This window comes from Zophobas morio, unplaced genomic scaffold, assembly GCF_036711695.1.
Source record: "Zophobas morio isolate AGI-343-1 ecotype UQ-CSIRO unplaced genomic scaffold, CSIRO_AGI_Zmor_V1 ptg000029l, whole genome shotgun sequence".
Taxonomy (NCBI): Eukaryota; Metazoa; Arthropoda; class Insecta; order Coleoptera; family Tenebrionidae; genus Zophobas; species Zophobas morio.
Window position 1 is genome coordinate 157349 of NW_026972134.1, and position 25883 is coordinate 183231.

The 25883-nt window shown below is 34.2% G+C and overlaps 3 protein-coding genes and 1 long non-coding RNA gene across 6 annotated transcripts in view; 1 reads left to right on the plus strand and 3 right to left on the minus strand.

Annotated features, from left to right (window-relative positions):
- LOC135137696 (uncharacterized) overlaps nt 1–25883 on the minus strand; it is a 234463-nt gene that overhangs the window by 121840 nt on the left and 86740 nt on the right. The gene's annotated exons all lie outside the window — the stretch shown is intronic.
- LOC135137694 (transmembrane protein 53-A) lies at nt 958–22937 on the minus strand. Of its 3 annotated transcripts, none has more exons than XM_064067415.1 (6): nt 22490–22937; nt 22285–22398; nt 21963–22232; nt 2570–2838; nt 1250–1427; nt 958–1199 (listed from the first exon to the last, which is right to left on the minus strand). In XM_064067415.1, exons 2-6 carry the CDS (start codon nt 22351–22353, stop codon nt 1050–1052), a joined length of 936 nt encoding a protein of 311 aa, XP_063923485.1. In that variant the 5' UTR covers nt 22354–22398; nt 22490–22937; the 3' UTR covers nt 958–1049. The 3 variants fall into 3 exon arrangements, with proteins under 3 accessions (XP_063923485.1, XP_063923483.1, XP_063923484.1); XM_064067413.1 differs by having other exon boundaries at nt 22453–22937; XM_064067414.1 differs by having other exon boundaries at nt 22447–22937.
- Nucleotides 5547–25883, minus strand: part of LOC135137692 (uncharacterized protein K02A2.6-like) — a 197924-nt gene continuing 177587 nt past the window's right edge. The window contains exon 2 of the mRNA XM_064067408.1: nt 5547–9482. Within this exon, the coding sequence (XP_063923478.1) occupies nt 7348–8901 (1554 nt within the window). The 5' untranslated portion in view covers nt 8902–9482 and the 3' untranslated portion in view covers nt 5547–7347. The remainder of the gene's footprint in view (nt 9483–25883) is intronic.
- The window catches only part of LOC135137691 (WD repeat-containing protein 26), a 38071-nt gene continuing 36149 nt past the window's right edge, over nt 23962–25883 (plus strand). Inside the window, exon 1 of the mRNA XM_064067407.1 lies at nt 23962–24611. Within this exon, the coding sequence (XP_063923477.1) occupies nt 24448–24611 (164 nt within the window). The 5' untranslated portion in view covers nt 23962–24447. The remainder of the gene's footprint in view (nt 24612–25883) is intronic.

Consider the following 25883-nt stretch of genomic DNA (forward strand, 5'->3'; position numbering starts at 1 on the left):
AAACCAGTGGTGTAAATGACACCTCGAAGCACCTGCGCGCCGTGGACAAACATACTTCCAAGGAAGTGCCGTCGAGAGACCTACAGACAATATAAAATATGTTCAAAGGCAAATAACCAACGGAAAATAGTGTATTATTATCAACGGGCGAATTGTGTTTCATACGCTAGATCCAGTGCTGTCGCGGCGATAGTTTGATTACAAATACATTTTTCTTTTGGACTATATCAACACAATATAACATTTCAAGATCACAAATCCGTGGTCCTGTGTTTCAAAAATTAAAAAGGGCATCGAGTATTATTATTTGAAGTAATATAGTAATATAGAAGTAGTTTTTTAACAAGCTGTAAACACTCCTAGCGACGCACTGGCTACGACCTTGTGGACCAGATCAAAGCGTCCCCGCTACTCGCCGTAAAACACACCTTGCTTCAACTGGGGAACTGCATTCGTAAGATAAATTTCCGCCTAGTGATTATTATCGATGTACATGCTTAACTTCGATTGTTTATGTTTACACATCGAAAGAATGTCACGTAGAAATTTGTTTAATTTGAATGAGTTGTCTCCTCATAACAGATGACTAAAATTATTATTAATTAAGCCACAATGGAACAAAATGTTTTGAGTATCATTATTATTATTCTTATTTGATCATAATTAAATAAAGACATGGGTATTCTCACATTTTATGGAATTTTAATTGTTATTTGCCACCCACCCTTTCTTCATTTGTAGCTGCTGTCCAACCGATGAACCTGGTGCACCGGCCACCTTGACTACCGAACACCATAACAACAAAAAAACATATGTCCCAATCAAATTCGCAACTACAGCAGAAGACATTTATGGTTATTAAACCAAAGACCTAAAACACAGTTTTAGGAAATTTCGATACAGTCTTCGCATACCTCTAGAACAGTTTTTTTTTTTCTTAACGAACAGTTTAACACAAACGGTAAATATTTTGTTTTTATTATATTTGGAAACATGTTAAAAATAGTCTAAAAACACCAAAGAGAAATTGCATTTCTTTTGTGTAGAACCTACAGCTTTGCCTGTAACGATGATCGTATATTTTCCTTCCATGGCAGGCCAATACCGTCAAGAAATTTATTTAGCTCTTCTATATATTCATCTGGGTAGCGATGAAAATGTCCTACATGTGGTGATGTGTCCCAGCATTTCCACTGTACCTATTAAAAACATTTCACTCTGATAAAAATGAACATCTGAATGTTCTTACCGAAATTCCCGATTTTATCCAATTTTCCATCACCCTTAAATTAGATTTTTCAGATCCAACGGGATCTGATTTACTTACAAACATTAAGGCTGGTGCTTTAATTATGTTTGTGTGAAACATCTGACTAGCTCGAATGTAATGACAGGTTGCCACCTTATCAAATGTTTTCAAATGATATCTGCAAAAATATGAATTTCAAATATTTATACCACGTTCTATGAATAAAATAAAATAAAAAAAAAAGCAAACCATGTGACAATTCATAACTATACTAGATGTTTCTTTTATTTGATACAACTCCCGCAACTTTTTTATTCTTAAACATAAACCTGAACCGGAAATGAAGTCAACTTTTTTTTATGGTACACCGGGTATATTTTTTCATAAATAGAAAATTGACTTTTTGTATAAATCAAAAGCAACCAATATTCTAAAATCTATACAATATAGTAACTTGAAAAATTGACAATTGAATTAACTTAGTTGTTTCTGCTAAGATGTGTTTTTCTTTTTTTTTCTCTTTTTTTATTTTTATAATATCTAGGTCTGTAATTTCTTTCATTTCTTTTTATTTGATTCCAGTGTCAAAGTTAAGCAAAATATCTGATCGATAACGTCTAATCTGAGTACTTTAAAGTCTGCGTATTTACTTGTTATACTTTCCCTATTAAAGGATTACCTGTTAGGAAATTATCTTTAATAATAATAATAATAACATTTCATTTTAGCGCCTAGAATTTAGAGCCGGCAAAACAGGCACCACCTATTGCATTAAAGTATAACTGCTTAACAAGCTCCATTTCATAAGTATCAAGAGGATAAGTTAGCTATGCACAGCGTTCAGAAACACTCTCCTCATTTGTGAGGATCTCGATACTTATTTTATTAATTTACTCTTAAATCATAAGCATATATAATAATAATTGCTTGGTCTTAGTAAACGTAATGAGAGAAGTCTTGTTTGAATACCGGTCATTTTCGGGTCAAATCTAAATTATAATAATAATGTGCTGTTGGCGTATTTTGTACGCATTAAGAAAAATATGCATGTTCTTCGATGTGGACAAAATATTCTATGTTAAAGTTCGCACTGAAAGGATATAGAAACATAGTGGAAAATATGGTAAACTGGTTGCTCATTTAAAAAGTGAATCCAGAGTGTATAATAAACCAAAAAAGTTAGTTCTAATTGTTTTCTCGTGCGTCTCATAAATTGTAAGACACTCGTGTCTTATGAATTATAAAACACTAATGTTTTATGACCTTCATAAGACGTTTTATGTCAGCAGTATTATGGCTAATAATTTTTATATAACTTACATTATATATTGCCTCAACGTTGATTGTAACATTTTATTACGAGGAAAAATTGCAAATGGAAAGCCCTCTGGAATCTCAGTAATATCAGCCAAGCTATCCCAAACTTGCCCCACAATTCGGTCCATGATATCACTGTAACGATGTTCTTCAGCTGCTATTTGCACTAAAGCCTCAGACCAAAGGTAACCACCAATTGAAAAGCCATGGATAACTATTGGTGAATATGATTTATTGCTTTCCAAAAATTTTAAAATATCTGACGCCACCACCTAAAAGTATAAATAAAAATCTAACATATATATTATTTCCGAGCTAACGAATTGTGCCAACACGGTGAGGGGTCGACCCAAGCATTTCGAATTCCGTCAACATTGATTCGGGTGGGATTAAGGGGCAGGTATCAAGAACAGTTAGGGAGGCTAGGATTAAATAAGTAATTACTTAGATAATGAGTCAAACATTTTTATTTTTATTTTACAGATTTTACAATATACCTATAAACTAGAGACTTTACAAATTCAATTCTACTTATTTGTCCTAATCTGTGTCTTGTTATTCTTTCCTCAATATACTCTTCCCAAGCTTTTACATCTTTCCTAAGAACTTTGTTGTGATTTTATGCTGTGGTCATTTTAAGATATGTTATTGTTTCATAATTAAGGAACATTTCCATAAATGTCTTTAAATCAGAATGACTGAAATAACAATTAGTCGAAGGCTATTTCGACAGAACTTCCCTCACCCTTGAAATATAATCCGACAAATCCAGCTGTTTAAAAATATATAAAATTTAATTTTACGATTTTCGTTTTGTGATAACCTGTATCAAGTAAAAACCAGCGGCATAAATAACACCCCGCAGCCTCTGTACCGTATGGACAATGTAAAATATATTTAAAGCACATAACTAAGGGGGTAAAATGTCCTTCAGCACTAGGTAATTGCAAACTGAACCTCAAGTGTTATGTTTATAGGACGCACTCGATCTCCAGGCGAAAACAGAGCAGGTAAAACTGTAACGAGGGTCAGTAATCTCCTCCCGAATTGCGGTCAGAAATTAAAAAGTCAATTTGGGGATGATTATCACTCAGTAACTTCTAATCATCTCTTACCTGACGAGTTATAAGAATTAAGAGTAGGTGATACATATTTAAAAGTGGGAGGTAAGTTTTGATGGACAAGTGGGAGACAAGGCTCAGGTAATATAGCTCTCTACGAACTTATAAATAAACGCTTAAATTGCAACTTTTTATTTTCTTTTAAAAGTTCAAAGCGTTAACTGAAGTTAAAAATGGAGATTTCGAAAATGCTTAGTGAACGGGGTCGACTTTTAATAATTTTATTTTGCACAAATGGAAATCGTACGTATGAACTGGCCTGCACGAAGTCAGGACCTCAATCCCATCGAGCATTTATGGGGCATAGTGGGAAAAAGAATTAAAGCATTACAGCACCCTCCTACCACCCTCCCAGAGCTAACACATAGATTGACGCAAGAGTGGCAAGGAATTGATCAAGGAGAAGTTAGAAATTTGAGTAACAGTATGCGAGCTGTTATCAATAAAAATAAGATGTTATTTTTTGTTTTCTTGCAATTTGGTTCCAAATCATTATTAGTTTGTTGTTTTTGTCGATTTTTGTTCTAGAATTTCTTTGTTTTTGCCACAACAACCTCTAACTAAACCTTATTTTATGCGAACTCTCGGGTTTCACGCAATGAACATTCAAACTTTTCGATCTTTGCATCTCCATCGAAGTTGCTAATTCCAAGCCTTTTATAAAGTTAAATTCGTGATTTCCATCAACCTACCTTATTCTGAATTTTCTTTGAATGCAAGCCAAAAGCTAATTGATTCCTTAAAGCTGTCTTTAGGTAACCGCCAAATTTACATGCTGTAGCTAATTTTTGTAATGCTGTTAAAAATTCTTGAACCGATTCACCGTCTTCTTGCTTCTTCCTTTGTAAAAATTTGAAATTTTCGACAATTTCTAAGGGTTGGGAATTGAAATGGTTCAGCAAAATCTCCACAAGTTCTTCATAATTCTTGTCTTCAGGATTTACAGCCGAAATCTTATTGCATAATATGTCTTGCGCTTCTTCTCCTATATAATGCAGTAAATATGCGGCCTTTTTCGTAACATCAATTTCGAACATTTTAAAAGCGTTTTCCAACCGTAGCCACCATTTCTTGAAGTTCTTTGTAATGTCGAACATTTCAATATTGAATATTGTTTGCACTGTATGTTTTATACTAACGTTTGTAGTCGATGTAGAAAATCCTGCACTTCGTCTTCTACGAGGCATGTTGTAATCTGCCAAGTTGATGAAGTAGTTTTCCTTGTTGTCAATTTTTAGTTAAGGTCCGTTGCAGAAAGTCTTCTTGTCTTCTACTATTTATATCCTCGTCGCCAATTTGTTGAGGTGTTTAAGGTAACTCTTGAATATTATATTCCAATAGAACTTATAATCTTTTATTATCTTTGAAATTACAATCTTGTATGTTGTAATGCCAATTTTTATATTCTTGTTTTCCCCGTTTCCCTAGAAAACACCACCACTGGCTGCTTTTCAAACCTAACACAATGTCATCATTGTGACGTGGTTACGGCGCTGCCAACGTCGTTGTTTATAAATAACTCACAGTTAATCTCTTCAGTTTAAAGGTTTATTCGTTGCAAAAAATATTGTGGACAACACGTTCGTGAAGTCTGCTTCCCGCAAGTGTTCATGCGGGAAGCGGACTATCCCGAACTAGTTGTGTAAATTACTATTTCATATATTAGAATTAATTTTGCAAATAGTGATGCCAGCAGAAAAATACGAAAAGCGGTGACTGAAAAAAAATTATTAACGCAAAGATATAGCAACTTGAAACAGGTAACGTCACTAGGTGTAATTACAGAAAATGTGTAACTTACAAATTAGGTGGTACTGTTTAATAAAAATATAAATTTGTTACTTATTATTTGTGTAATATATATTATGATTGTTTAATAAAACTTTACTTGCAAATGTTTGTTTTTATTATGGCCAGGATTATAAAGGTAATTTAATTCAGTAGATACATTTATTCTACAAATAAATTCATTTGTTTCCTATATAAATCTGTACGAAACAACTGATTTTATTCTGAAAGTTAATTTATCTAGGGAATAAAACGTTTATAATACTGCCCATTTAAGCAGAGATTCTAATCTCTAAGATGCAAAGAAAAAATACAAAGTTTTAATTTGCGACGTTCAAACATGCAGGTGCGCGTTTCTGTAGTTTGTATTTTCAAACAATTTCATAAATCATCCAAAAAAGCAAGTTTTTAACAAATCTGGAACAATTTTCAAGAACAACGTAGTAATGGGTAGTGTGAGTGATACCGACACTGATAATATTCAATGGGATGTGGAAGAAACAGCAAAAAAACGTGGTGCCTTGGTTCTTCCAGACAAATCAATGAGGCGTTACAAGGAAAACTACGCAAAGCTTGAAAAGTGGTGCAAAACTAAAGGAATTAAAAGTATCTAACATAATAGGTTACTACTTGCGTACTTTGAAGACTGTTCAGACTGTCTCCCGGCGAATGACGACTGCTTCCGTTGGTGGTCGGTCTCTTTTATAAGACCGACAGCACAGTGTAGAGATCATTCAGTAGGGACAACTCGCTATTTTTACTGACCCGTTTTCGTGGGTGGTCGTTTGTCTTGTGACCGGATGAGGGCGCGCAACGCGAGGTACTTCTCTTTCTTACACATTCAAACACTGAACTGCGGTATTTTGGTTATCTAGTGTATTTAATGTAAAATATCCGGTGTAATTATTGCAGTTAAGTGTAATTTTCACAGAAACATTTTAAAAAACATTGTTCATGTTTTGATGGGACCATTGTTTGTTTATTTTTTTTTTGTAAAAAATTAAATTTATATTAGCGTTTTTTAATAACGTTGAATTTTACAACCATCAAGACATGGAAAAGAAATTAAGGAAACGTAGAATCGTAATCACAGAAGCGGGGCCAAATCTGAATTTCAAGACTACATCCTCTGTTATAGGGTGCTTAATTCATTATTTATTATAATAACTGTGTGGTTTCTAAGATCAATTAATTACAAAATGTTATTGTTATTACACTATTTTTAATTTTTTCCAAAAATTCATTTGCACAAAGTGTAGTAAATTATGTACACGACTCAATTTTAAAATTTTCAAATGAAGCGTTTGTGATACTTTTTAAATTGAGAGGCGACATCTAGAAATAGTGTAGGCTACGACCACCGATGACGTATTAAAATTCGGGTTAGAAAGATCAAAGGCGCGAGACTAAGGGGCCAATTCCAAGTTGGTGGCGCAAGTCACTGGTGCAGCGCAACTTTATAATGCTAACTTGGGTATCAAATGGTGGTTGCTAGGGGTGACGGAATCAACAAACGCAGTTTTGTCGAACTTTCCATTGAAATTTTGATACCCAAATTAGCATTATAAAGTTGCGCTGCACCACTGATAAGTATTAACAAAACGAGCACGTGTTGATTTGCGTTTATTAAACTGCTTACAAGTTTATGTCTTACCTACTCGACTGTCGGTCTCAAAGAGAACGAGTCCTTCCAAGAAACCTCAGTACCTACGCTATGCGCAGTCGCATTCCATGACATCTTACTATTGACCTATTTCCTACTTAACCTACTGTACACTTAATCTACGCCTTAATTAATACATTACATATCCCCCCATTTAAGATTAGTACATTTAAAAAAAAAAAAAACCCGAATGCGCCTAATATTAATTCCTAATCTTTGTAACGTGCTGGGATGTTACAAGAACGCTTTGGTCTATCGCGTACCGGAATGACTGGAATAGGATTGGGTCGCGGTTCGAGAGATGGTGTTTGTTCTGGTGGTGGCGGTGTGGCTGACGGCATTGTTGGTTCCCCAGGCATCTTCCTTTGTGGTACTTCTTGGTTTGTATTCGCTGGTTGTACTGTCTCTGACTTGCTGTCCTCAGTGCTTGGTGCTTCAATTCTTTTTCTCATTTGGTCAACGTGTCTCCTCCATTTTTGTCCATCTGGTAACTCGCACGTGTAGTTTCGTGGTCCCAGTATGTCGATGACCTTTGCTTCCTGCCAAGTTTTGGTATTAGGCTTCCGATAATCCCGAATCCAAACTATACTTCCCTTCTCAAATGTTGGTGAATCTCGACCTTTATGGTTACATTGCCTTTCCGTGTCTCGGTTTGTGTCAGGTCTCATTAAGTTGAGCGTCGTGTGGAGATGTCTACCCAGCATCAATTTCGCTGGCGTTTCATTCGTTTGACAGTGCGTGGAATTTCTATACCAGAATAAATACCTGCTGACAAGAGTGTCTGTCGAAACGTGTCGGTTTCTTTGGTCTAAAAGCGCTGCCTTGAAGCCTTTCTTAAAACTCTTTACTGCATTTTCTGCTGTTCCATTTGTCTCTGGTTTGTACGGCGGTCCGGTAACGTGCCTTATTCCATTTCTTTTTAAGAAAATTGAAAATTCCTCTGATGTGAGCTGTGTGCCGTTGTCTGACACCAAAGTCTCTGGAATTCCCCATCTTGCACATGTTTCCCTGATTTTGCTAATTGTTGCAGCGGACGTGATTGAGTTCATTTTAAAAATTTCAGGCCATTTACTATAAGCATCCAACATAATGAGGTAGTGGCTGTTATTAATCGGTCCAAGGAAATCGATGTGCACTCTTTGCCACGGACGCGTTGGTCTATTCCACGGAATTGGGATCGCTTTCTGAGGTTCCCTTGCGACTTTATTGCATGGAATGCAGCTACGAGCTATGTTCTCAATGTCCTTGTCAGCCTTGATGGTGGTTTCTCTCGCTAGTGCGATTTCCAAGAGATTTTCTAGTGATTTGCTCGGCTTTTCCTCGCACAGTCGGTCTCGAATTGGGCCCTTTCGCATACCGCACACGAATTTGTCTTTGAGGACGTTCCCCAGGTCCGCACCGAAGTCGCAATTCGTTGAGAGATTGTGTATTCGCACGTGCCAATCGTTCACGGTCTCTTCTTCCAACTGCTTCGCGTCGTAGAATTCTAACCTCTCTCTGAAAACGCACGTGGTCGGAGAAAAATGCTTCTTCAAGTGGTTGCAGAGCTCTTCGTACGTCTTGTCTTTAGGGGCTTTTGGTGTGCACAGGTCTCTGAGTATCTTGTAAGTATCTTGGCCAATTAAACTGATCAACGCCGCTACTCGCTTCTTAGATGCTTCCGTGTCCTTGATGTCGTTTATTTCGAAGTATTGCTCGAGCTGTTCTTGGTATAAAATCCAGCTGTCCACACGTGGATTGAAATTTTGTATCGAACCAATCATCTTCGTTGTTCTTCTTTTTAATCCTCGTCGCCAGTGATAAGTATTAACAAAACGAGCACGTGCTGATTTGCGTTTATTAAACTGCTTACAAGTTTATGTCTCACCTACTCGACTGTCGGTCTCAAAGAGAACGAGTCCTTCCAAGAAACCTCAGTACCTACGCTATGCGCAGTCGCATTCCATGACATCTTACTATTGACCTACTTCCTACTTAACCTACTGTACACTTAATCTACGCCTTAATTAATACCGTCGTCTTCGTTGATTCACTATTAAAGTCTCTCCAATTGGTTACAATCGTCCGACTTGTCAAAAGGGAAAATATCAAAAGATGTCACCCCCTTCGGGAGTTACAGGAACCTGTAATTAATTCGTTTTGTTACGCGCCAAAACAGTTTGTGCTTGAATTGATATTATCAAAATGTCCAAAAAATATTGCTCTGTGCCTGCTTGTGTAGTAATCAAGGATCCTAGAGACCACAAAATAATGCACAGATTCCCTTCAAACACTGTGAACAAAAGGTTGTGGTGCAAAAAGGTTTTTAATGCTACAAGTAGGTACCCCAACATGAATCTTTTACCTAAGGGAATGTATAGCCATTAAAACCATTTCAGGTGATAATATTGCCAATAATTTATACATTTGTGGTAAACACTTTTGTGAGAAGTTGTTATTATTCAAATAAAAGACTTAAACCCGGCTCTGTTCCTACTTTGTTCCTCCATGGATCCAAGTCACCGCTACCTGTTCCTACTTCTTCAAGCTACCAAGCAAACACTAAACGTAATCCAGAATGCAGCTTCATAATTCCTGAGACACATTCCGATAACAATGTAAACACCTCAAAAAAAAATTTTCCTATTGCATATCCCTTTGAAGACCATCCACGCCTATGGCGTTGTGACTTTGGCACCGGTACCGAAATTTTGCCTCTTTTTCAAGTAAAAACCGAAATACATGATGTCAAATTGTGTCAAAAAGTCAGACCATGACAGATATTTAGCCGACATTACAGATTCCTTTCCCTCCCGACGTATACGCCCTCACATGTCACATTTAAGGGATTGGAGAGACTTTAATAGTGAATCAACGAAGACGACGATTAATACATTACAACCACTGACTTGCGCCACCAACTTGGAATTGGCCCCTAAGACAACAACATATTGGCTGTTCTGTGGACAACACACAGTTACACAGCAAACACCAAATGACTAAGACCACGTCGATCAGCTCCGACTTTTACATAAATAAAACCCTGATTATTATTTTAACATTGTTCAATTAATTCAGTGCTCTACGCAACACAAATAAGGACCTTCGAACCAACAGGAACAACTAGCAACAATACGTTGTTTTTACAAACCGAAACAAAGACCTTTCCGAAACACCGGAAACTTTTCTCGTTGTGGGTATATTATTCAATACTCCTTTCTCGTACATGATGTTAAGGACACGGCGAGAATTTTTTTTGTTACGAGTGGTGATATTGAAATCATTTGTGAGAATTCTACGGCCGAAAAATTCAAAACACACGCTTTTTTCTGGGGTTCAGAAATGAAAAATGTATAAACCAGACCGTCGGTATTAATACTTTTAGAAAAATGCCCAGTATAACTGTTTCTTTTATGGCTCTGCCCAATTTTCGGGACACACAACACGTTACTTTCGGCGATCATCAGCTTCACTGCTCGCAAACTCCGGAGCTGATTTGCAAACTGTAAAAAGGCATGGTGGCTGAAGGATACATAGAGATTTATTAAGACCCACCACTGACCCGGAAATGACCGGCATTCAGGCAAGACTTCTATCATTACGGGTACTAAGACCAAGTAATGATATGCATTGATTAGATTAACAAAACAACTTTCGAGATTCTAGAATTACAGCATACGAAGTAGTCTGCTATTATTCTCTAATCTCACCCCATCCCCAAAAGTCTAGCGTAACTACCGACCATTTATCCGCGCATCACTTGGAAAATGACCTACACTACTCTGACCTACTGGTGCTAATCAAATCTGACTAACATGATCAGACTGTTCAAGAAACTTACGAACAATATGACATGTTCCTAACAAAACAGCTTTTTGAATTTTGACAATTATTGAATCATTCAAATGTAAAGTCTTTAAATTCTCAACTAAGCTATTTGGAACTACACCTACATTAGAGATAACTAAGGGTAGAATTGAAATTTGTTTAAGATTCAACATGGATTTCATTTCTATCGATAATTGTAGATATTTTGAAATCTTGGTGTGGTATATTTGAATAATGTTGTTTGTGTTAGGAATAGCAATGTCAACGAGAATGGCTTCGTTCGTGTGTTTTTTGATAAGTATTAATATTAATGATATTATTATTATTAGTTAAATCTTTCCCAACGGGGTAATCCCAATTATAGGGAAAGAGAGACAAAAAAAAAACAAGACGATTAGAGAAGAAATGAGCAAATAATTATATAATAAAAATAATGTAATTTTAGATGGAAGAATATATCAGAGAAATCGCAGGTCCGAAATATCATATTACATACTTTGCAAATAGAATAAAGCAGTGATTTTTAAGGAGATTGCTATTACATGGCAGATAGTAGAACAAGTCATGTTGACGTGAATTGTATCTAGGAACTAGGAAGTTTAACTTAGCCAGCAAACACATACTGTCAATTTTATTGTTGATTAAATTCGTTCCAAATCGTACCCCAGCAATAATTCTTCTAGTGTGTAGGGAATTAATCTTAAACCGATTGAGTAAATGAGAATGATTATAACCTCTAGGAGGATACGCTCTATCTTCACAAAATAAGAGATACTTTAGGAATAACCGCTGAACAGATTCAATGTGTTTAATATGTACTTGGTATATAGGATGCCACACAATCGCTCCGTACTCTAGTTGTGATCTAACTAACGAAAAGAACAATGTTTTGCGGGTCTGAATCTTAGTGAAGTCCTTTGTGTTTTTATAAATAAATCCATAGGTTTTATACGCTTTAGAAACAATATGGTTAATGTGTGGAACAAAGGTAAGTTTAGCATCAAACAGTATGCCAAGATCTGTTACAGAATCCTGTCGTTTTAAATCGATATTATCTATAACGTAATGAAAATGAAGAGGCGACTTTTTACGACAATACGATATTACCAAGCATTTCAGAATATTCAGAAAGCGACGATTTCTTTGACACCATTGAAAGATTTTACTGAGGTCATTTTGAAGGGCAATACAGTCTTTGATCGATGTTATTATTTTGTAAATCTTGTAATCGTCTGCAAAGAGTAGACTATCGGTTGATACAGTATTAGTGATGTCATTAACAAACAGCAAGAACAACAACGGGCCCAAATTCGAGCCCTGGGGCACTCCAGAAGTAGGATATATTTTTTTGGACGTATGACATTGATATCGGACACATTGGTCTCTGTTTAACAAGTTCGATTTAAACAAATTGATGAGAGAATCAGTGAATCCAAATGCTTTTAACTTGTGCAACAATATGTAGCCATCTATTTGATCAAACGCCTTTTGAAAATCGAGATAAACTGCATCAACTTGCTTTCTTTTCTTAAGAGATTTAAGAAGAAAATAAGAAGAGTTGCTACAAATATTTTAAATTCAAGTTCTTTTCATCAAACAATTGATAATTATTCATCATTTGCAACTCATGGATTAAGCATTTCATTTTAAATTCAGATAGTATCAAGTGTTACAGGGTATTAGTATTTTGGGTTGCGTAAAAATAATTTTCAGAAATAATTTTCTCGTGACTAACCCTGTATATAAAAGACAATGTCCCGACTGACCTATCAACGCCCAGCCCAAACCGCTAATGATAGAAAGTTGAAGAGAGAATGTTCATTTTGTAGCAGATCTAAAAATATTTCATACTATTCACTCATATGAAGATTGTTTTAAATTGAATGAAGATATGGATAGACTATTATTATGGTATTGAACTAATCAGAGATTAATAAGTCGAAATGTAATATCATGTCTTTTACAAAAAAATTTAATATAATATTGTTTGATTATAAAATTATGGATCAATCAATTTGTAGGTGTAGTACAATTAGGGATTTGGGCGTATTGTTTGATCAAAAACTTAGTTTTAATGATCATATAGAGCAAACAATTGGGAGTTCATTTAAAACTTTAGGCTTTATAATAAGAAATTGCTCGGATTTCAAAGATGTAGTTGCCTTAAAGGCTTTGTTTTTTGCATTTGTGAGATCGAAAATTGAGTATCTGTTGTTTGGGCACCATATTATGCATGTCAAAGAGAGGCTATCGAAAGAGTACAAAAAAAATTCTTGAAATATTTACTTTTTAAGGAACAGGGAAGATATCCACCAAGAGGAATGAATATTATGGTTCTCTTGCAAAACTATGATGTTCAACTACTCGAAGATAGAAGACGGTTGGCAGCAGTTAAATTTATAGTTAACATCGTTCAAGGAAAAGCTGATGTGCCATTTATTTTATCAAAACTTTCTTTTGCAGTTCTGCGGCTGAACTCAAGGCAGCATATAACTTTCAGGATTTCTACTTTTAGGACAAATTTAGGAGTAAATTCACCAATCAACGTAATGACAAAACTAATAAATGGAGTTAGCAATGTATGCGATGTCAATTACGATGGAATTAAGAAAATAATTATGCATGTTTTAATGAAGTAAATAACCGATTTTATTTCATATTTATTGTTTTAGTATTTTGGGTTTATATTTGGTTTATTTATTTATCCTGTAATTGGGCAGATGCCTGTTGGATAATAAAGCATATTTATTTATTTATTTATTTATACTGGAGGCATCGTTTAAAAAGGGATTTCTCGAAATTCATCCCAATAATGGTTAGTTAACCAGAATATACTTAACCAAATTTTCGACACTGAAATACCGGTTCTTGGTTACAGTTTTGGTTAAAATTTAACCAAGGTTAGTTAACCCTGATTTTAACCAACTACTGAAATACCGGGCCTAAGGGGGTTAACAAGGGGTGATAAATTTGTTTAGGACCAATATATCTACTGTAAAATTTACATCGTTACGTGAAACTTGGTACATTTTAATTTTCTTCAATACAAATAAGGAAAAAGCATTTTCGGAGATTCGACCCCCAAGAGGGTTAAAAATAAAAATGGTGTCTAAGTTTGGGCGGCTAAGTTTGTATAGGAACAATATTTCTACTATAAGTTGAAATTTTGGTATTAATATTCTTCAACACAAATAATGAAACACGTATTTAAGCGTTTTCTAAAATTCAACCCCTAAGAGGGTGAAATTTAGAGGCTAAGTTTGTATGGGAAAATATTTCTAGTGTATATTTAAATTATTACGTGCAACTCGGTATTAATGCTCTTCGACACAAATAATAATGAAACACATATTTAAAGATTTTCCGAGATTCAACCCCTAAGTGTAAAAAAGGGTGTGGCTAAGTTTGTATGAGAAAAATATTTTTATGGTGATGTTTACTTTAAAATTGGTATTAATGCTCTTCAGCACAAATAATAAAACACGTATTTAAGCATTTCACCAGATTCAACCCCAAAGGGGGTGAAAAGTACTGGCTAACTTTGTGTGAAAAAATATTTCTATTGTAAATTTAAATTTTCAGGTGAAACTTAGTACTAGTGCTTTTAAACACAAATAATGAAACACGTATTTAAGCATTTTCCAAATATTCAACCCCTAAGGGGGTGAAAAGTCGTGGCTAAGTTTGTATGCGAAAAATATTTCTATTGTAAATTTTGAGGTGATGTTTATTTAAAACTTGGTATTAATGCTCTTCACCACAAATAACGATATACGCATTTAAACATTTTCGCAAATTCGACCCCAAAGGGGGTGAAAAGTGGTGTCAAAGTTTGGGCGGCTAAGTTTGTATAGGAACAATATTACTACTATAAATTGAAATTTTTACGTTTTGGTATTAATGTTCTTCAATACAAATAAGGAAACTCGTGTTTCAACAAGAAAAGCAAGAAAAAATCACGAGTTATTACGAGTATTTTAAAACATTCACAAGTAGGTATGCGAGTAATTATTAATGTCATGTTTGGGTCGTATTAATTAGTTTTGAACAATAAAGAGAATTTATTGTTATTTACATTGCAAAGAATTAATTCATAGTGCTATTTTACAATGTTTATCTGTAAAATACAAATTAAAAGAATTATCGTTTCATTTTGTTGGAAATATTGTATTCTAGTTAGTGTTCAACTTATTTTGATTTAAATTTGCATTAAAAGGGGCGTAATATACATGACATATTGGCAAACTGTCAAGAAAACTTAAAAAAAAAAACAATATTACTTTAAGGCAATAATTTAAATCAAGCCGACCCTGCTAATACGTGTTTTGCTGCTTAATAAATTTGGATGCAACAGATTAAAACAGTCCTTCTTGGATTCAAACCGACACAGCGTGAGTTCTGCCAACCATTGCATTTAAATTTCCTCTGTATTTTTCCGCTGTTGCCATATCGCCACTCGAACAGCGGCCTTCGTATGCGCATCGAGTTGCTATTCGCATTGAATCTCGTTCAAGAAGACGGATTTTCGTTTCGAATAGCATCTTGGCATGCGCATCTGTTCGTACTCGCATCTTTGCGAACGAGTTCGAGAATCGACCCCCCAGAATGGATCGCCCGGCGCGTTCAGTGACGCATCAAAGATTGGCAAACTTGGTTTTTCTGGCTCTTAAAAAGTACTGTAACCGTACCAATTCTTTGGACTTCGACAGGTTTTTACGAAAATTTAATAGCGTAAAAATCGAGGTTTACAATTCGCACGTGAGAGCAATTCGCACTGTGAGAGCAATACTCACGTAAGTCAAAATTTGCCGAATTCTTAAATTTATCCTTAATTTATAAAAAAAATTCATGTAGTTTTAGTATATGTAAGTATAAACGGCTTTTAATAGCTGCGTACTGCTCAAATTAATCAAAATGTTTGTATTGCATTTCCGAAAGTTACATGTGCACTTAATGCAAGACTGCCGTATCACAAAAATAAATAAAATCTAAGTAAGCTATCATGAAACTTTTGATGTTTCAGTCGATGTTGATAATCTGATACTAATTTAGGTACAAATTGGACCCAAAAAATACACAACGTCTTCTAATACATACAGTTAAATCAAATGTGAAGTTTTAAATTTTTGAAGATCCATTCTGTTAAAGTTTTTATTTAATTTGGGGTTGTTGTCCGCCTCTTGAACGTCTGGAGTGTATCATGAGGAGACTGAATGGTTATGGTGTATAAATCTCGGGCATTTTAATTATTAATTTTATCAATGTATTTTCATAAATTTTAATATCCATGTTACTAGCTTGTTAAACACAAGCTGATGATGACGTTAATTAATAAAGTCGAAACATTTCGTAACCATAACCATTCAGTCTCCCAATGATACACTCCAGAAGTTCAAGAGGCGAACAACAATCCCAAAGTGAAGTTAGTAAGTTATGGATACCAGTAATAACTTTAGCAAGAAAAACTGGAATGCCAAAGTTCATGAAGTAGAGCAGAAGAATATTTTTAATATAAAAGAATTGACCGAAAACATGGGAATAAATTTTTCTTTGAATGGTAAAGATGGAAAAATTAATTGGAGCGAAATAAAACTTTTAAAATTATTATGTAAAAAATATTAAAACACCAGATTATCACACATTTTATCAGATTTTAGCCATAATAGATGTTGAATGAATTAATATTGTGATTGTTTTGTATTTTGTTACATTTTTTTCATTAAAATGTGTTGCTAGTTTGCTCTTGTATTATATTTATTAACACCCAAGCCAAAATATTTGGTATTGTGTACCAGTGCAATAGTCACGTAAGTCAAAAGTTCTTGTTTTCTATAACGAGTAGAAAGTTCTACTCTAAAGGCAAAAAAAACACTATTAATAATACAGTGACAGTACGACTATAATGTATTCCTAAGTATTTCGTATTTAAAATACAAATAATATATAAAAACTTGGGAATGTTAAATCATCATTACTCAAAATATGCTGTTTCTTAATTACGTGATCATTGCTCTCACAGTGCGAATGATTTTAATGTCCTTTCAAATGTAAAAACTGAGAAAAATAAAGTAGTTATCTGAGTGTATTATTAAAATATATATTTATTTACATAAAACCCCCTCTGTCGACAAACTTGCCCCCCCTGAATAAGTTTTCTAGCTACGGGGCTGTCTTCAACACAACGAATCGTCTACGCGAGCGAAGCCGCGGGCGAAAAGCTAGTAAATTAATACAATTTAAAACAATTACTCGAGTTCCGCTAAAATTAAATAAAATTTATATGTATACGAACCACTTGACCCAATATTTCTACCGAACTAATTCTGATTTAGTAACTGGTTACGCGTAACTGTTCATTTATTCATTTTATCGGTTTCTGTCTATTAAATGCCTATTTACACTTATAAGAGTTGGCTGGTAGAAAAGCCAGAACTGTATTCTGTATGTAAAATCGGTCAGGTAATATTACCTTACCGAAATGTCAATTGTCAATATTTGTCAAGGAATTGGAAAGCAATGAATGTGAAAACTGTTTAATGCTTGACTGGCTGCATTTTTAACATTTTCGGGCAATACGTGCCTAAATTCAATATTTTTCTAATTTTCTTCACAAATTTTTTTTTAATAAACAACAAAATGTAACTTCTATGAATGTAACCATGACAGGGAAACATCTCATGCAAACGCGATCAGCTCAATCTTTTTCAAAGGAAATTGCCTGATTTAACTTCCAATTTCAATGGACAGAAACCGATAAAACCTTAAACATACCACGGATGTAACAATATCATAGCAGCCTTAAATCTCTCAAAATCCTCACTATCACTCGGATTTCGAACTGGGATTTGCGTCTGTTATGACATTTGACATAGGTATGTTAATAGCTATTACTGTCCAATTGGATCATTATCATCAGTTAATGTAAAAAAAGGTGTGATTTCCCCTTTCCTACCGAATCTTATAATGAAATGATTACACTGTCTGTATGAATTTATAAATAACATGTATTCTTCAAAATTCAGATGTTATTTCATGTCAAAATTTAATATTCACTAATAAGATATTAGTTCGAACAACTCAATTTGTCATTGGCATGGCTAATGATATTGAAATTCGTTTCATTGAATTGACATTTTATGCCTCAAATTACAGAGTTTTTCTACGATTGGGGTTTACCATATTCTTTGTTGTATAAAAGAATTGACACGCAAAAGCCGTTTTTCTAAACATCATTTTTACAATTTTAAAGTTGTATGAATTTTTTGACATATTTTGACCAAGAGTTGCAATGATAGTGTAATTTCATTGCGTCTACGTAAGTTTTTGCAAATGAACATTTGGGATTTTGTGCTATTATTGTAAAATATGTAAAATTTCTTATGATACAGTGGGTATGTCCCATAAATTCAAATTGAAGATTTCTGTAAAAAGAAAACAAGTGTGTTAGACACAAGTCGTCCCGCATAGGGTGTTATTTCAAAAATAAATGCCTTTGTAGTCAGCACGTCTCAAAAATGTCATAACTATGTGGGGTGTCAGAACCGAAGCCACTTTGTAACTTCGTCTATCCTTTGCATTTTAAAGCCATTCCCGGTACCGTTCGCACTTGGCAGTTAACATAGACAAATTTAAAGTGCTATGTTTGTAATCTAACATGCGAGAAATACTTAGAAACATCATTTGAAAGGAGCAAAAACTAAAATACACTTACCGGCACGAAAAACGGACCACCCGTTTTTTTTTTTTAATATCCGAAAATGTACAAAATAAAGTACGATTTCGGTTGCAATACTTTGATGTTGTTATGAAACATTTATTGTAATATTTTTATCCAAAAAGAACTAAAAAATATAGTATTTTAATAGAAAATGATAAAAATTCAATACTCAAAGCTAAAAAAAATGAAAGTTTCCAAAAAATCAAAATCAATGTTTAAGGACGTTAACAACGGGTATTTTCCCCACGAACCTATAAGACTGCTGCCATTGTCCAGGGCATTCCATGAAATAAATTGTTTCTTTCTTGATTCTCAACCCTGCTTCTGAAGATGCCATTTACGAAAGTGTGCGAAACATCGAGCCCAAAAACGCAACTGACACGGTCCCAACCCGGAAAACGATCATATATGTTTATTTATTATTGTTGGATATTCTCTCATTCTTTTAAAAGTATATTCTGAAGCTCATCTAAAGTGTGGGGTGCAGGTACACTAAATTAATATGCTAGGCAAGAAACAACATCAAAAATAAGCGTAGTAAAAACGTCGAAGCACTGTACTCAGAAAAATATTACATTATGATGATCACAAGTGATCACAACCATGGATATTCTGTCACGACCGTGAATCAATTTTTTGATAGTTTTTTCGCCCTGTCTATGACATTTAAGCTCAACCATTAATCTAAACTGTGTTTTAGATTCATTTTCTTAGAATCTTTTCTTCATCAGCACCAAAAAAAACATCAAATTTAAAATTTATTTTTTTCACTAGTAGAAACCATAAGACAATAAATTGAAAATATAAACATTCAATTTTTTGACACAACATGATTTTGTTTTGATTTCTAACCAAACTTAATCTAAATCACAAACCACCTACTCTAGAGTAGGTGGTTTGTGATCTAAATCTTCAACACCGTTTACACTTGTCGCTCAATTAATCATTTTATCTTCGACCGTCTACAACTACCATGCGTATACTCAAGTAATGTTAGTAGCACACATTTATTCATTTTTTAAGAAATAATCACATAAGTATTGCGCACATAACCTCAGTCTTCTTTTTGAACCCGTGGTCGCAAAAGTTGAATTTGCTACCTCTATAAATGAGTCGACATTTGCATGCTTCATGACTGCTAGTGAAAAAAATAAAATATTAACCATTGTTGCAAAGCCACTTCTAGACCTGCGCGTCTCGAGTTCTAATTTGCGCTCGGTCTAGAATGCTTGGCTTTGCAACCTTGGCTAATAATATACTATTTTCTTCAAACGTCAGAACAACGGACCTTTGTATACCATCATACACATAGTAAAAGACGCATGTCAATGCCATGTCTATAAATAGTATATTATTAGCCAAGGTTGCAAAGCCAAGCATTCTAGACCGAGCGCAAATTAGAACTCGAGACGTGCAGCGTCGAGGGCTCTGAAGCGCGAAGTCTAGAAGTGGCTTTGCAACCGTGGTTAATATACTATTTTTTTCACTAGTAGAAACCATAAGACAATAAATTGAAAAAATAAATGTTCAATTTTTTGACGCAAGATGATTTTGTTTTGATTTCTAATCAAACTTAATCTAAATCTTCAACACAAAGAAAACCGTTTACACTTGTAGCTGAATTAATCATTATCGGTCTTATACGACCGCTGATAATTTTTCCAATTCTGTCCAGTGGTCGTATACGACCGCCAATTTCTCCCGATGCATAGACATTTCTAATATGCCAGCGGTCGTAGCTACGACTGCTTTTAATACATCATTCGACCGCTGTGGCACACCGGGCTTGCAGAAGATCCCGAATGTTTAGATATATTTTACAAAATTTTAATGTAAATTAAGGTACCATTTATAATTGGGTATACAATTTTAAACGAAGAAACATTTCTTATAAAATAAAATATAATTTCATTGTTTATGGGTAGTGTTAAAACAATTCAAACACATATGAGGTTCACCCTCGCAATGTCCACAATATGTCACAACTTTTTTTACTTTTCACTTGATTCTTCGTAAGTTCTCCACGCAATTTCTTGCCAACAACCTTTGCAATATTTTCGTACTTTATCAAAATTTCCTTCCTTTCTAAGTAAAGTATGTGCTTCTCCTGATTTTGTTGATGGTGTTTTTGATTCCTGAGTAAGTAAATGAAATCACTTCTTTGTTTCCTGCACAAACGTGCAAATCTTGACATGTTTATGCAAGTTACAACGACCGCTAGTACGACCGCTTTGGCAATAGCGGAATAAAAATGCCGCCCCCGCCCGAGAGTATATGACCGCTACATGAATTTTGCAAAAATTTTGCTTATTGTAAAAAGTATGTATGGAAAAAATGGAAAAAAAAGTTGAAAAATATTATTTTGAGCGTAAAAAAAAACACACATATTTTCAACGTAAAAACACATTTTCAACTTGGCACGAGAAGCAATTTTTGAAAATTTAATATCGCCGTCAACCTGTTAAATTCTACAAAAGCTAATGATAACTGGCTTGGCATTATAGTCTTTTATACAGAGTTACTATAAAGTCTCGGAACGCTTGAATGACTGTATTTGAAAAGCTTTTTTTTGTAAATTTGGTGTGGATATATATTTAAACATGGTGACTTTGTTACAATATTTTTCCTTTTTTTATCGCTTTCGGTTTGACACACAAGGCCGTCTACTTTTTTTATGAAACATTCAGTTTTTTGATGCAGAATAAAAAACTAATTTCAGAAATTATAACATGTTTATTTCTACTGATACAAAAAATATAAATGTAAAATCACGTCATCTTTGAAAATACTAATACATAAATAAAAAACTATGAGTAGGACTACAATAAATGTTCAAAGTGTTCTCCATTTACAATTCAGCAGTGATGTAATTGATCAATAAAATCTCTCAATGAATTATGTATGATTTTACAATTTTCGGTGTTTTTTTGCGAATGTTTTTCTATTTTTTGTATCCGCAGAAATAAACATGTTGATAATTTCTGGAAGTAGTTTTTTATTCTGCTTCAGAAAATGCCAAAAAATCTGGGTGTTTCATTAAAAAAAAAAAAGTGGGGACCCTGTCTGTTAAACCGAGAGCGATAAAAAAAAGGAAAGTCGTTGTAATCAGTTAGCCATGTTTAACTATACATCCAAAGCAAATTTCAGAAAAAAACTTTTCAAATAACAAAGTTATTGGACCCTTCTGGGACTTTATAACCCTGCAATAGAGCTCTGTACTTTGACTTTTCCACCTGTCCATTGCTGTTCTAATAACTAGCAGACACAGCATAGATGATTGATGCACATCGAAAAACGTACCTGCGTCCCTCTAAGAGGCCAAAGCATTTGCCAGGGAGTAATATTAATGTTCATCACGTCGAATCCGCGATTTATATAAAAATCTGCATATTTATAAATGTGCTTCTGTTTGGCCAACAACCATGACAACATCACCACTAGAGGCTTATTCTCCGGTCTTTCTAATTTGAAATTTAAAACTTTTGCCTCCTTCTTTTTACTGGAAAGAATTGTTATATTTTTCGTAATTTCTGTGGATGAAATGTTTCGAATGGACATGTAGACCATGGTCTAAAAAATTATACACTTTTCCAGATACACTGCAAAAGAAGTATTTACTTACTGATATTTGTTTCAGGGCAGGCTTTATTAAAATGTAGAAAACACTCGAATGACAACTTAATACTTTCATCTTTGGAAATGGCTTATCATGCTTGAACCAACTTGAACCACTTTTCTATAATGTTAATCAGTTATACTATTGGTTGATTAATGTGTTGATTACTTAAACTTTAAATTTAAGTTATGTTTATGTCTTCTGCACTCACATTGGACGTCTCCTAACCAACTAGAACCAAACACGCACTCCCCACTTGCTTTTTCATGCTTTTGTACCAAATTATAATTAAATTACTAATTAATGGAATGTAAATAATTTATCCTCCATTTTTTTGTGGAGAGTTGGAGACATTTACATTAATACATTCATTAATATGTGAACATCGTGTGCTACTGCCACAAAAAAGGACCAATGAAATAGTGAATAACCAGTTATATCTTACGAATAACCGTATCAATTAAACTCGAGCCTTCGGATCACGGTGGTTTTCGCTGGTATAGTAATCACTTAATCAGTAATAGCCAATGGCCTTCGAATTGCTGCGTATTTGCTTCGTGTTCGGATAACTACCACACGTGTCAAATCATAGAAATGTCCATGATACAAGTTGTGTTGGTTGTGTATCATGGAAATGTCAAATGTTAATAATTAGACCAGCTCTGCTCTGCTGGGCCAGCAGTAAAGGGATCGACGCGGGAAATTTAAACTCAATTCATAACAACAGACGTGCTAACACTGGATATTGCTGAATTTATTGTCGAATTCTCATTTTCTAAAACAACTAATTTACCTGATGAAATGTGTAACCCAAGTACAGCGGAACTTTGAAGTTTATTTTTACTGGAGTAGTCAGTGGCATTAAAGTGTAAACTACAAACCGTGTGCTGATCGTGATGCTGGTTATACACCTTTCAAGGGTCAATTGGTGTAGCAAACGGGAATTGCCGCATCGTTGTATCCATACATCAAAATGTGCCCGATCGTTTTTGAGATTGGGAAATCTGTGGCGCGTACCTATCGTATTGTACTGGTATTGTAACAAGACGTATGCACGCTGCAAATTCTCATTTTTTTCTTGTTTAGAATCTTATTAATAGTGTACTATTGATTAAAGTGACGTCAACAAACTATATTTTTTATGACATTATCTGAATTTGTCTGAATTCTTTGAATTTTGTTTCATGGCTAAATAAATTGCTACAAGTTTGCAACTACTGCGCCCTCTGATGGGCTGCGGCTGATTCGCAATCGGAACTGACAACATGATTAACTTTTCGTTCTGTACACGATAGTATATTATTATATCTATGTACATATTATTATCTATAGCCCCCACAACCTACTACGATACCAGCAGTTTTTAAGCGCCCGTTTTAGGAAGATTTATGAATGGAGTTAAAACACCCTACTTATACCACCGAGGTAAAGAGTGTAAAGACTGTTATATTCATGTGCATTTCTTTTTTTTTTACTTGTATTCTCGTAAGTTTTTTTAATTGTTTTTTCTAATAAGATACAACTAAAATAAATAAGTTATCGTGTATTTGTACTACATAATATGTACATTTTAATTGTATCCATTGAAATAATTTGTCCGCCACTGTATTCGTCCGTGTAATAACAGTGTCTGCTGATCGTATTCTGATTATAAATAGATACGAACTCAGTAAATGCAGTACGTGATCTTTGCCTTTTACCTGTTTTGACAGCTTGAACGCGTCCGACAAGGACATCCTTGTCAAATGTACAGCTGTAGTTCAGCTGATGTCTGACGTAGGGTGGTGGCGTTTATGGTGAAAGAAGAAAGAAAACAAATGTGTTGTTTATAGACTTATGGACAATACATTTGTCTATTTTTTTCTCCCCTACAGTTTATATAGCTTTATATAAATTAAGTGGACTTATACAATGAAAGGTACAGGTAAATAAAAATATAAACCTTTGTCCTTATTAATGTGTTTATGACGTAATAAGTGGAATGGTGCAAACAAAGGGACGGTATTAAGCTAACAAAATTGTGTTGCGTATACTTAGTAGTGGAGAGCGGGAAGGAAGAAAACAAAAATAAGTCTGGCCTCAAATAGTGATTCATCCGGGGACGACGGTGGAGAACCGCCTCGTAAAAAAACCCGAAGAGACATTTATAACGTAGGTGACAGCACGACAATGCAAGCTAGTAACGGATACATGCAAAACGGAACACCTTCCGGAAACAGAACTTCTGAAAATGGTCACGAAGATAATATAAATGGACCACCACTACAGTTGTCGCAAACCAATCAAGATATTGTGAGGCTTATTGGACAGTATCTCCGAAATGAAGGCTTAACGTGAGTAACAATTTTGTTAAGAAATAACTTGGACCTTAAGAAACCAACGTAATTTTGTTATAGTGATGTTGTTGCTGTGAAGCTTAATTTACAAATTTGCGATATAAGTTTTGCAAGTCATTCCTATATGTGCTCACTTTCGTGCAACAAAATAATTGCCTAACTGGAGCTATCTGCTCAAAATACTTTTGTTTTTGTCTTGCCGTCTCACTTCTTTATAGGTTAAATAATGCATAGCAAGAAGGGATAAGAAAACAAAAAAAATTGAACCCCAAAAACTGTTCTTTCATTTAATGGTTAATTTATTAAGTTTTTGTGTTTTTTGTTTACTTTTCATACAGCCACTATAGTAAGCTATTTATTTGAGCTAGCAATCATTATGAAAGTAATCAAGTGGTAGGTATAACTTAAGTGAAAGATAGTAGTAGACTCGTTTCCAAAAAATTTCGGGTAAGATGAGCAAATCAAGTTCTCATATATTAGTGAAAAGCAATGGGAATAAGTATGATTTTCATGTCAATGTCATTTACCCGAAATTTTTTGGAAACGACGTTAGAAATTTGAAATTATGAATTAATTTAAAAAAATGTGTAAAATTATTATACAGTTATCTCAGAACTAAATACATTAATTTTAACCAGTGACAAAACTCGTGAAACGAAACAACTTTGTTATATATCATTTTTTCGAAAACTCAAATCGAATTTACAATTTTCCCATCCATATATTCACGAACCGTCTTTGTTCACTTCAAGTAATAACAACACTACAACAATAAAAACAATACTTCTCTCGCACCTAAAGTACAATGAACCATATCCAGCATTTTCGAGTTGAGTTTTTCTTTGCACAATTTTGTGATGACGTCATCAGCATTTTTACAAGGACACGTGTATCAACTTGGATTGGTGCAGTGTAATACTAAAAATAACAGTATTGTATTCTTAAATTTTCTGGAAAAATGGAGTGAACCGTTCCTGATTTAATCCATAAAATAAAATGATTTATTCATTATTTTTTTTAGGTCCACTGTTTAAGCAAATCTAAAAAATATGAATGCAGTGATAAGGCAAAACTCATCATGTTTTCCATATTACGGGTACAATTTTGAGATGACGTGATGAGTTTTTCGGGGGGAACAAACAGATATATTTTCATCAACAATTTACCATGCTTACAATCATTTTAAAACTTCTGCAAGATTTTAAAGTATTCAGTTTTGCAATTCTTGACTTATTCAATAAAATAAATTAACTGATTCATTATTTTTTT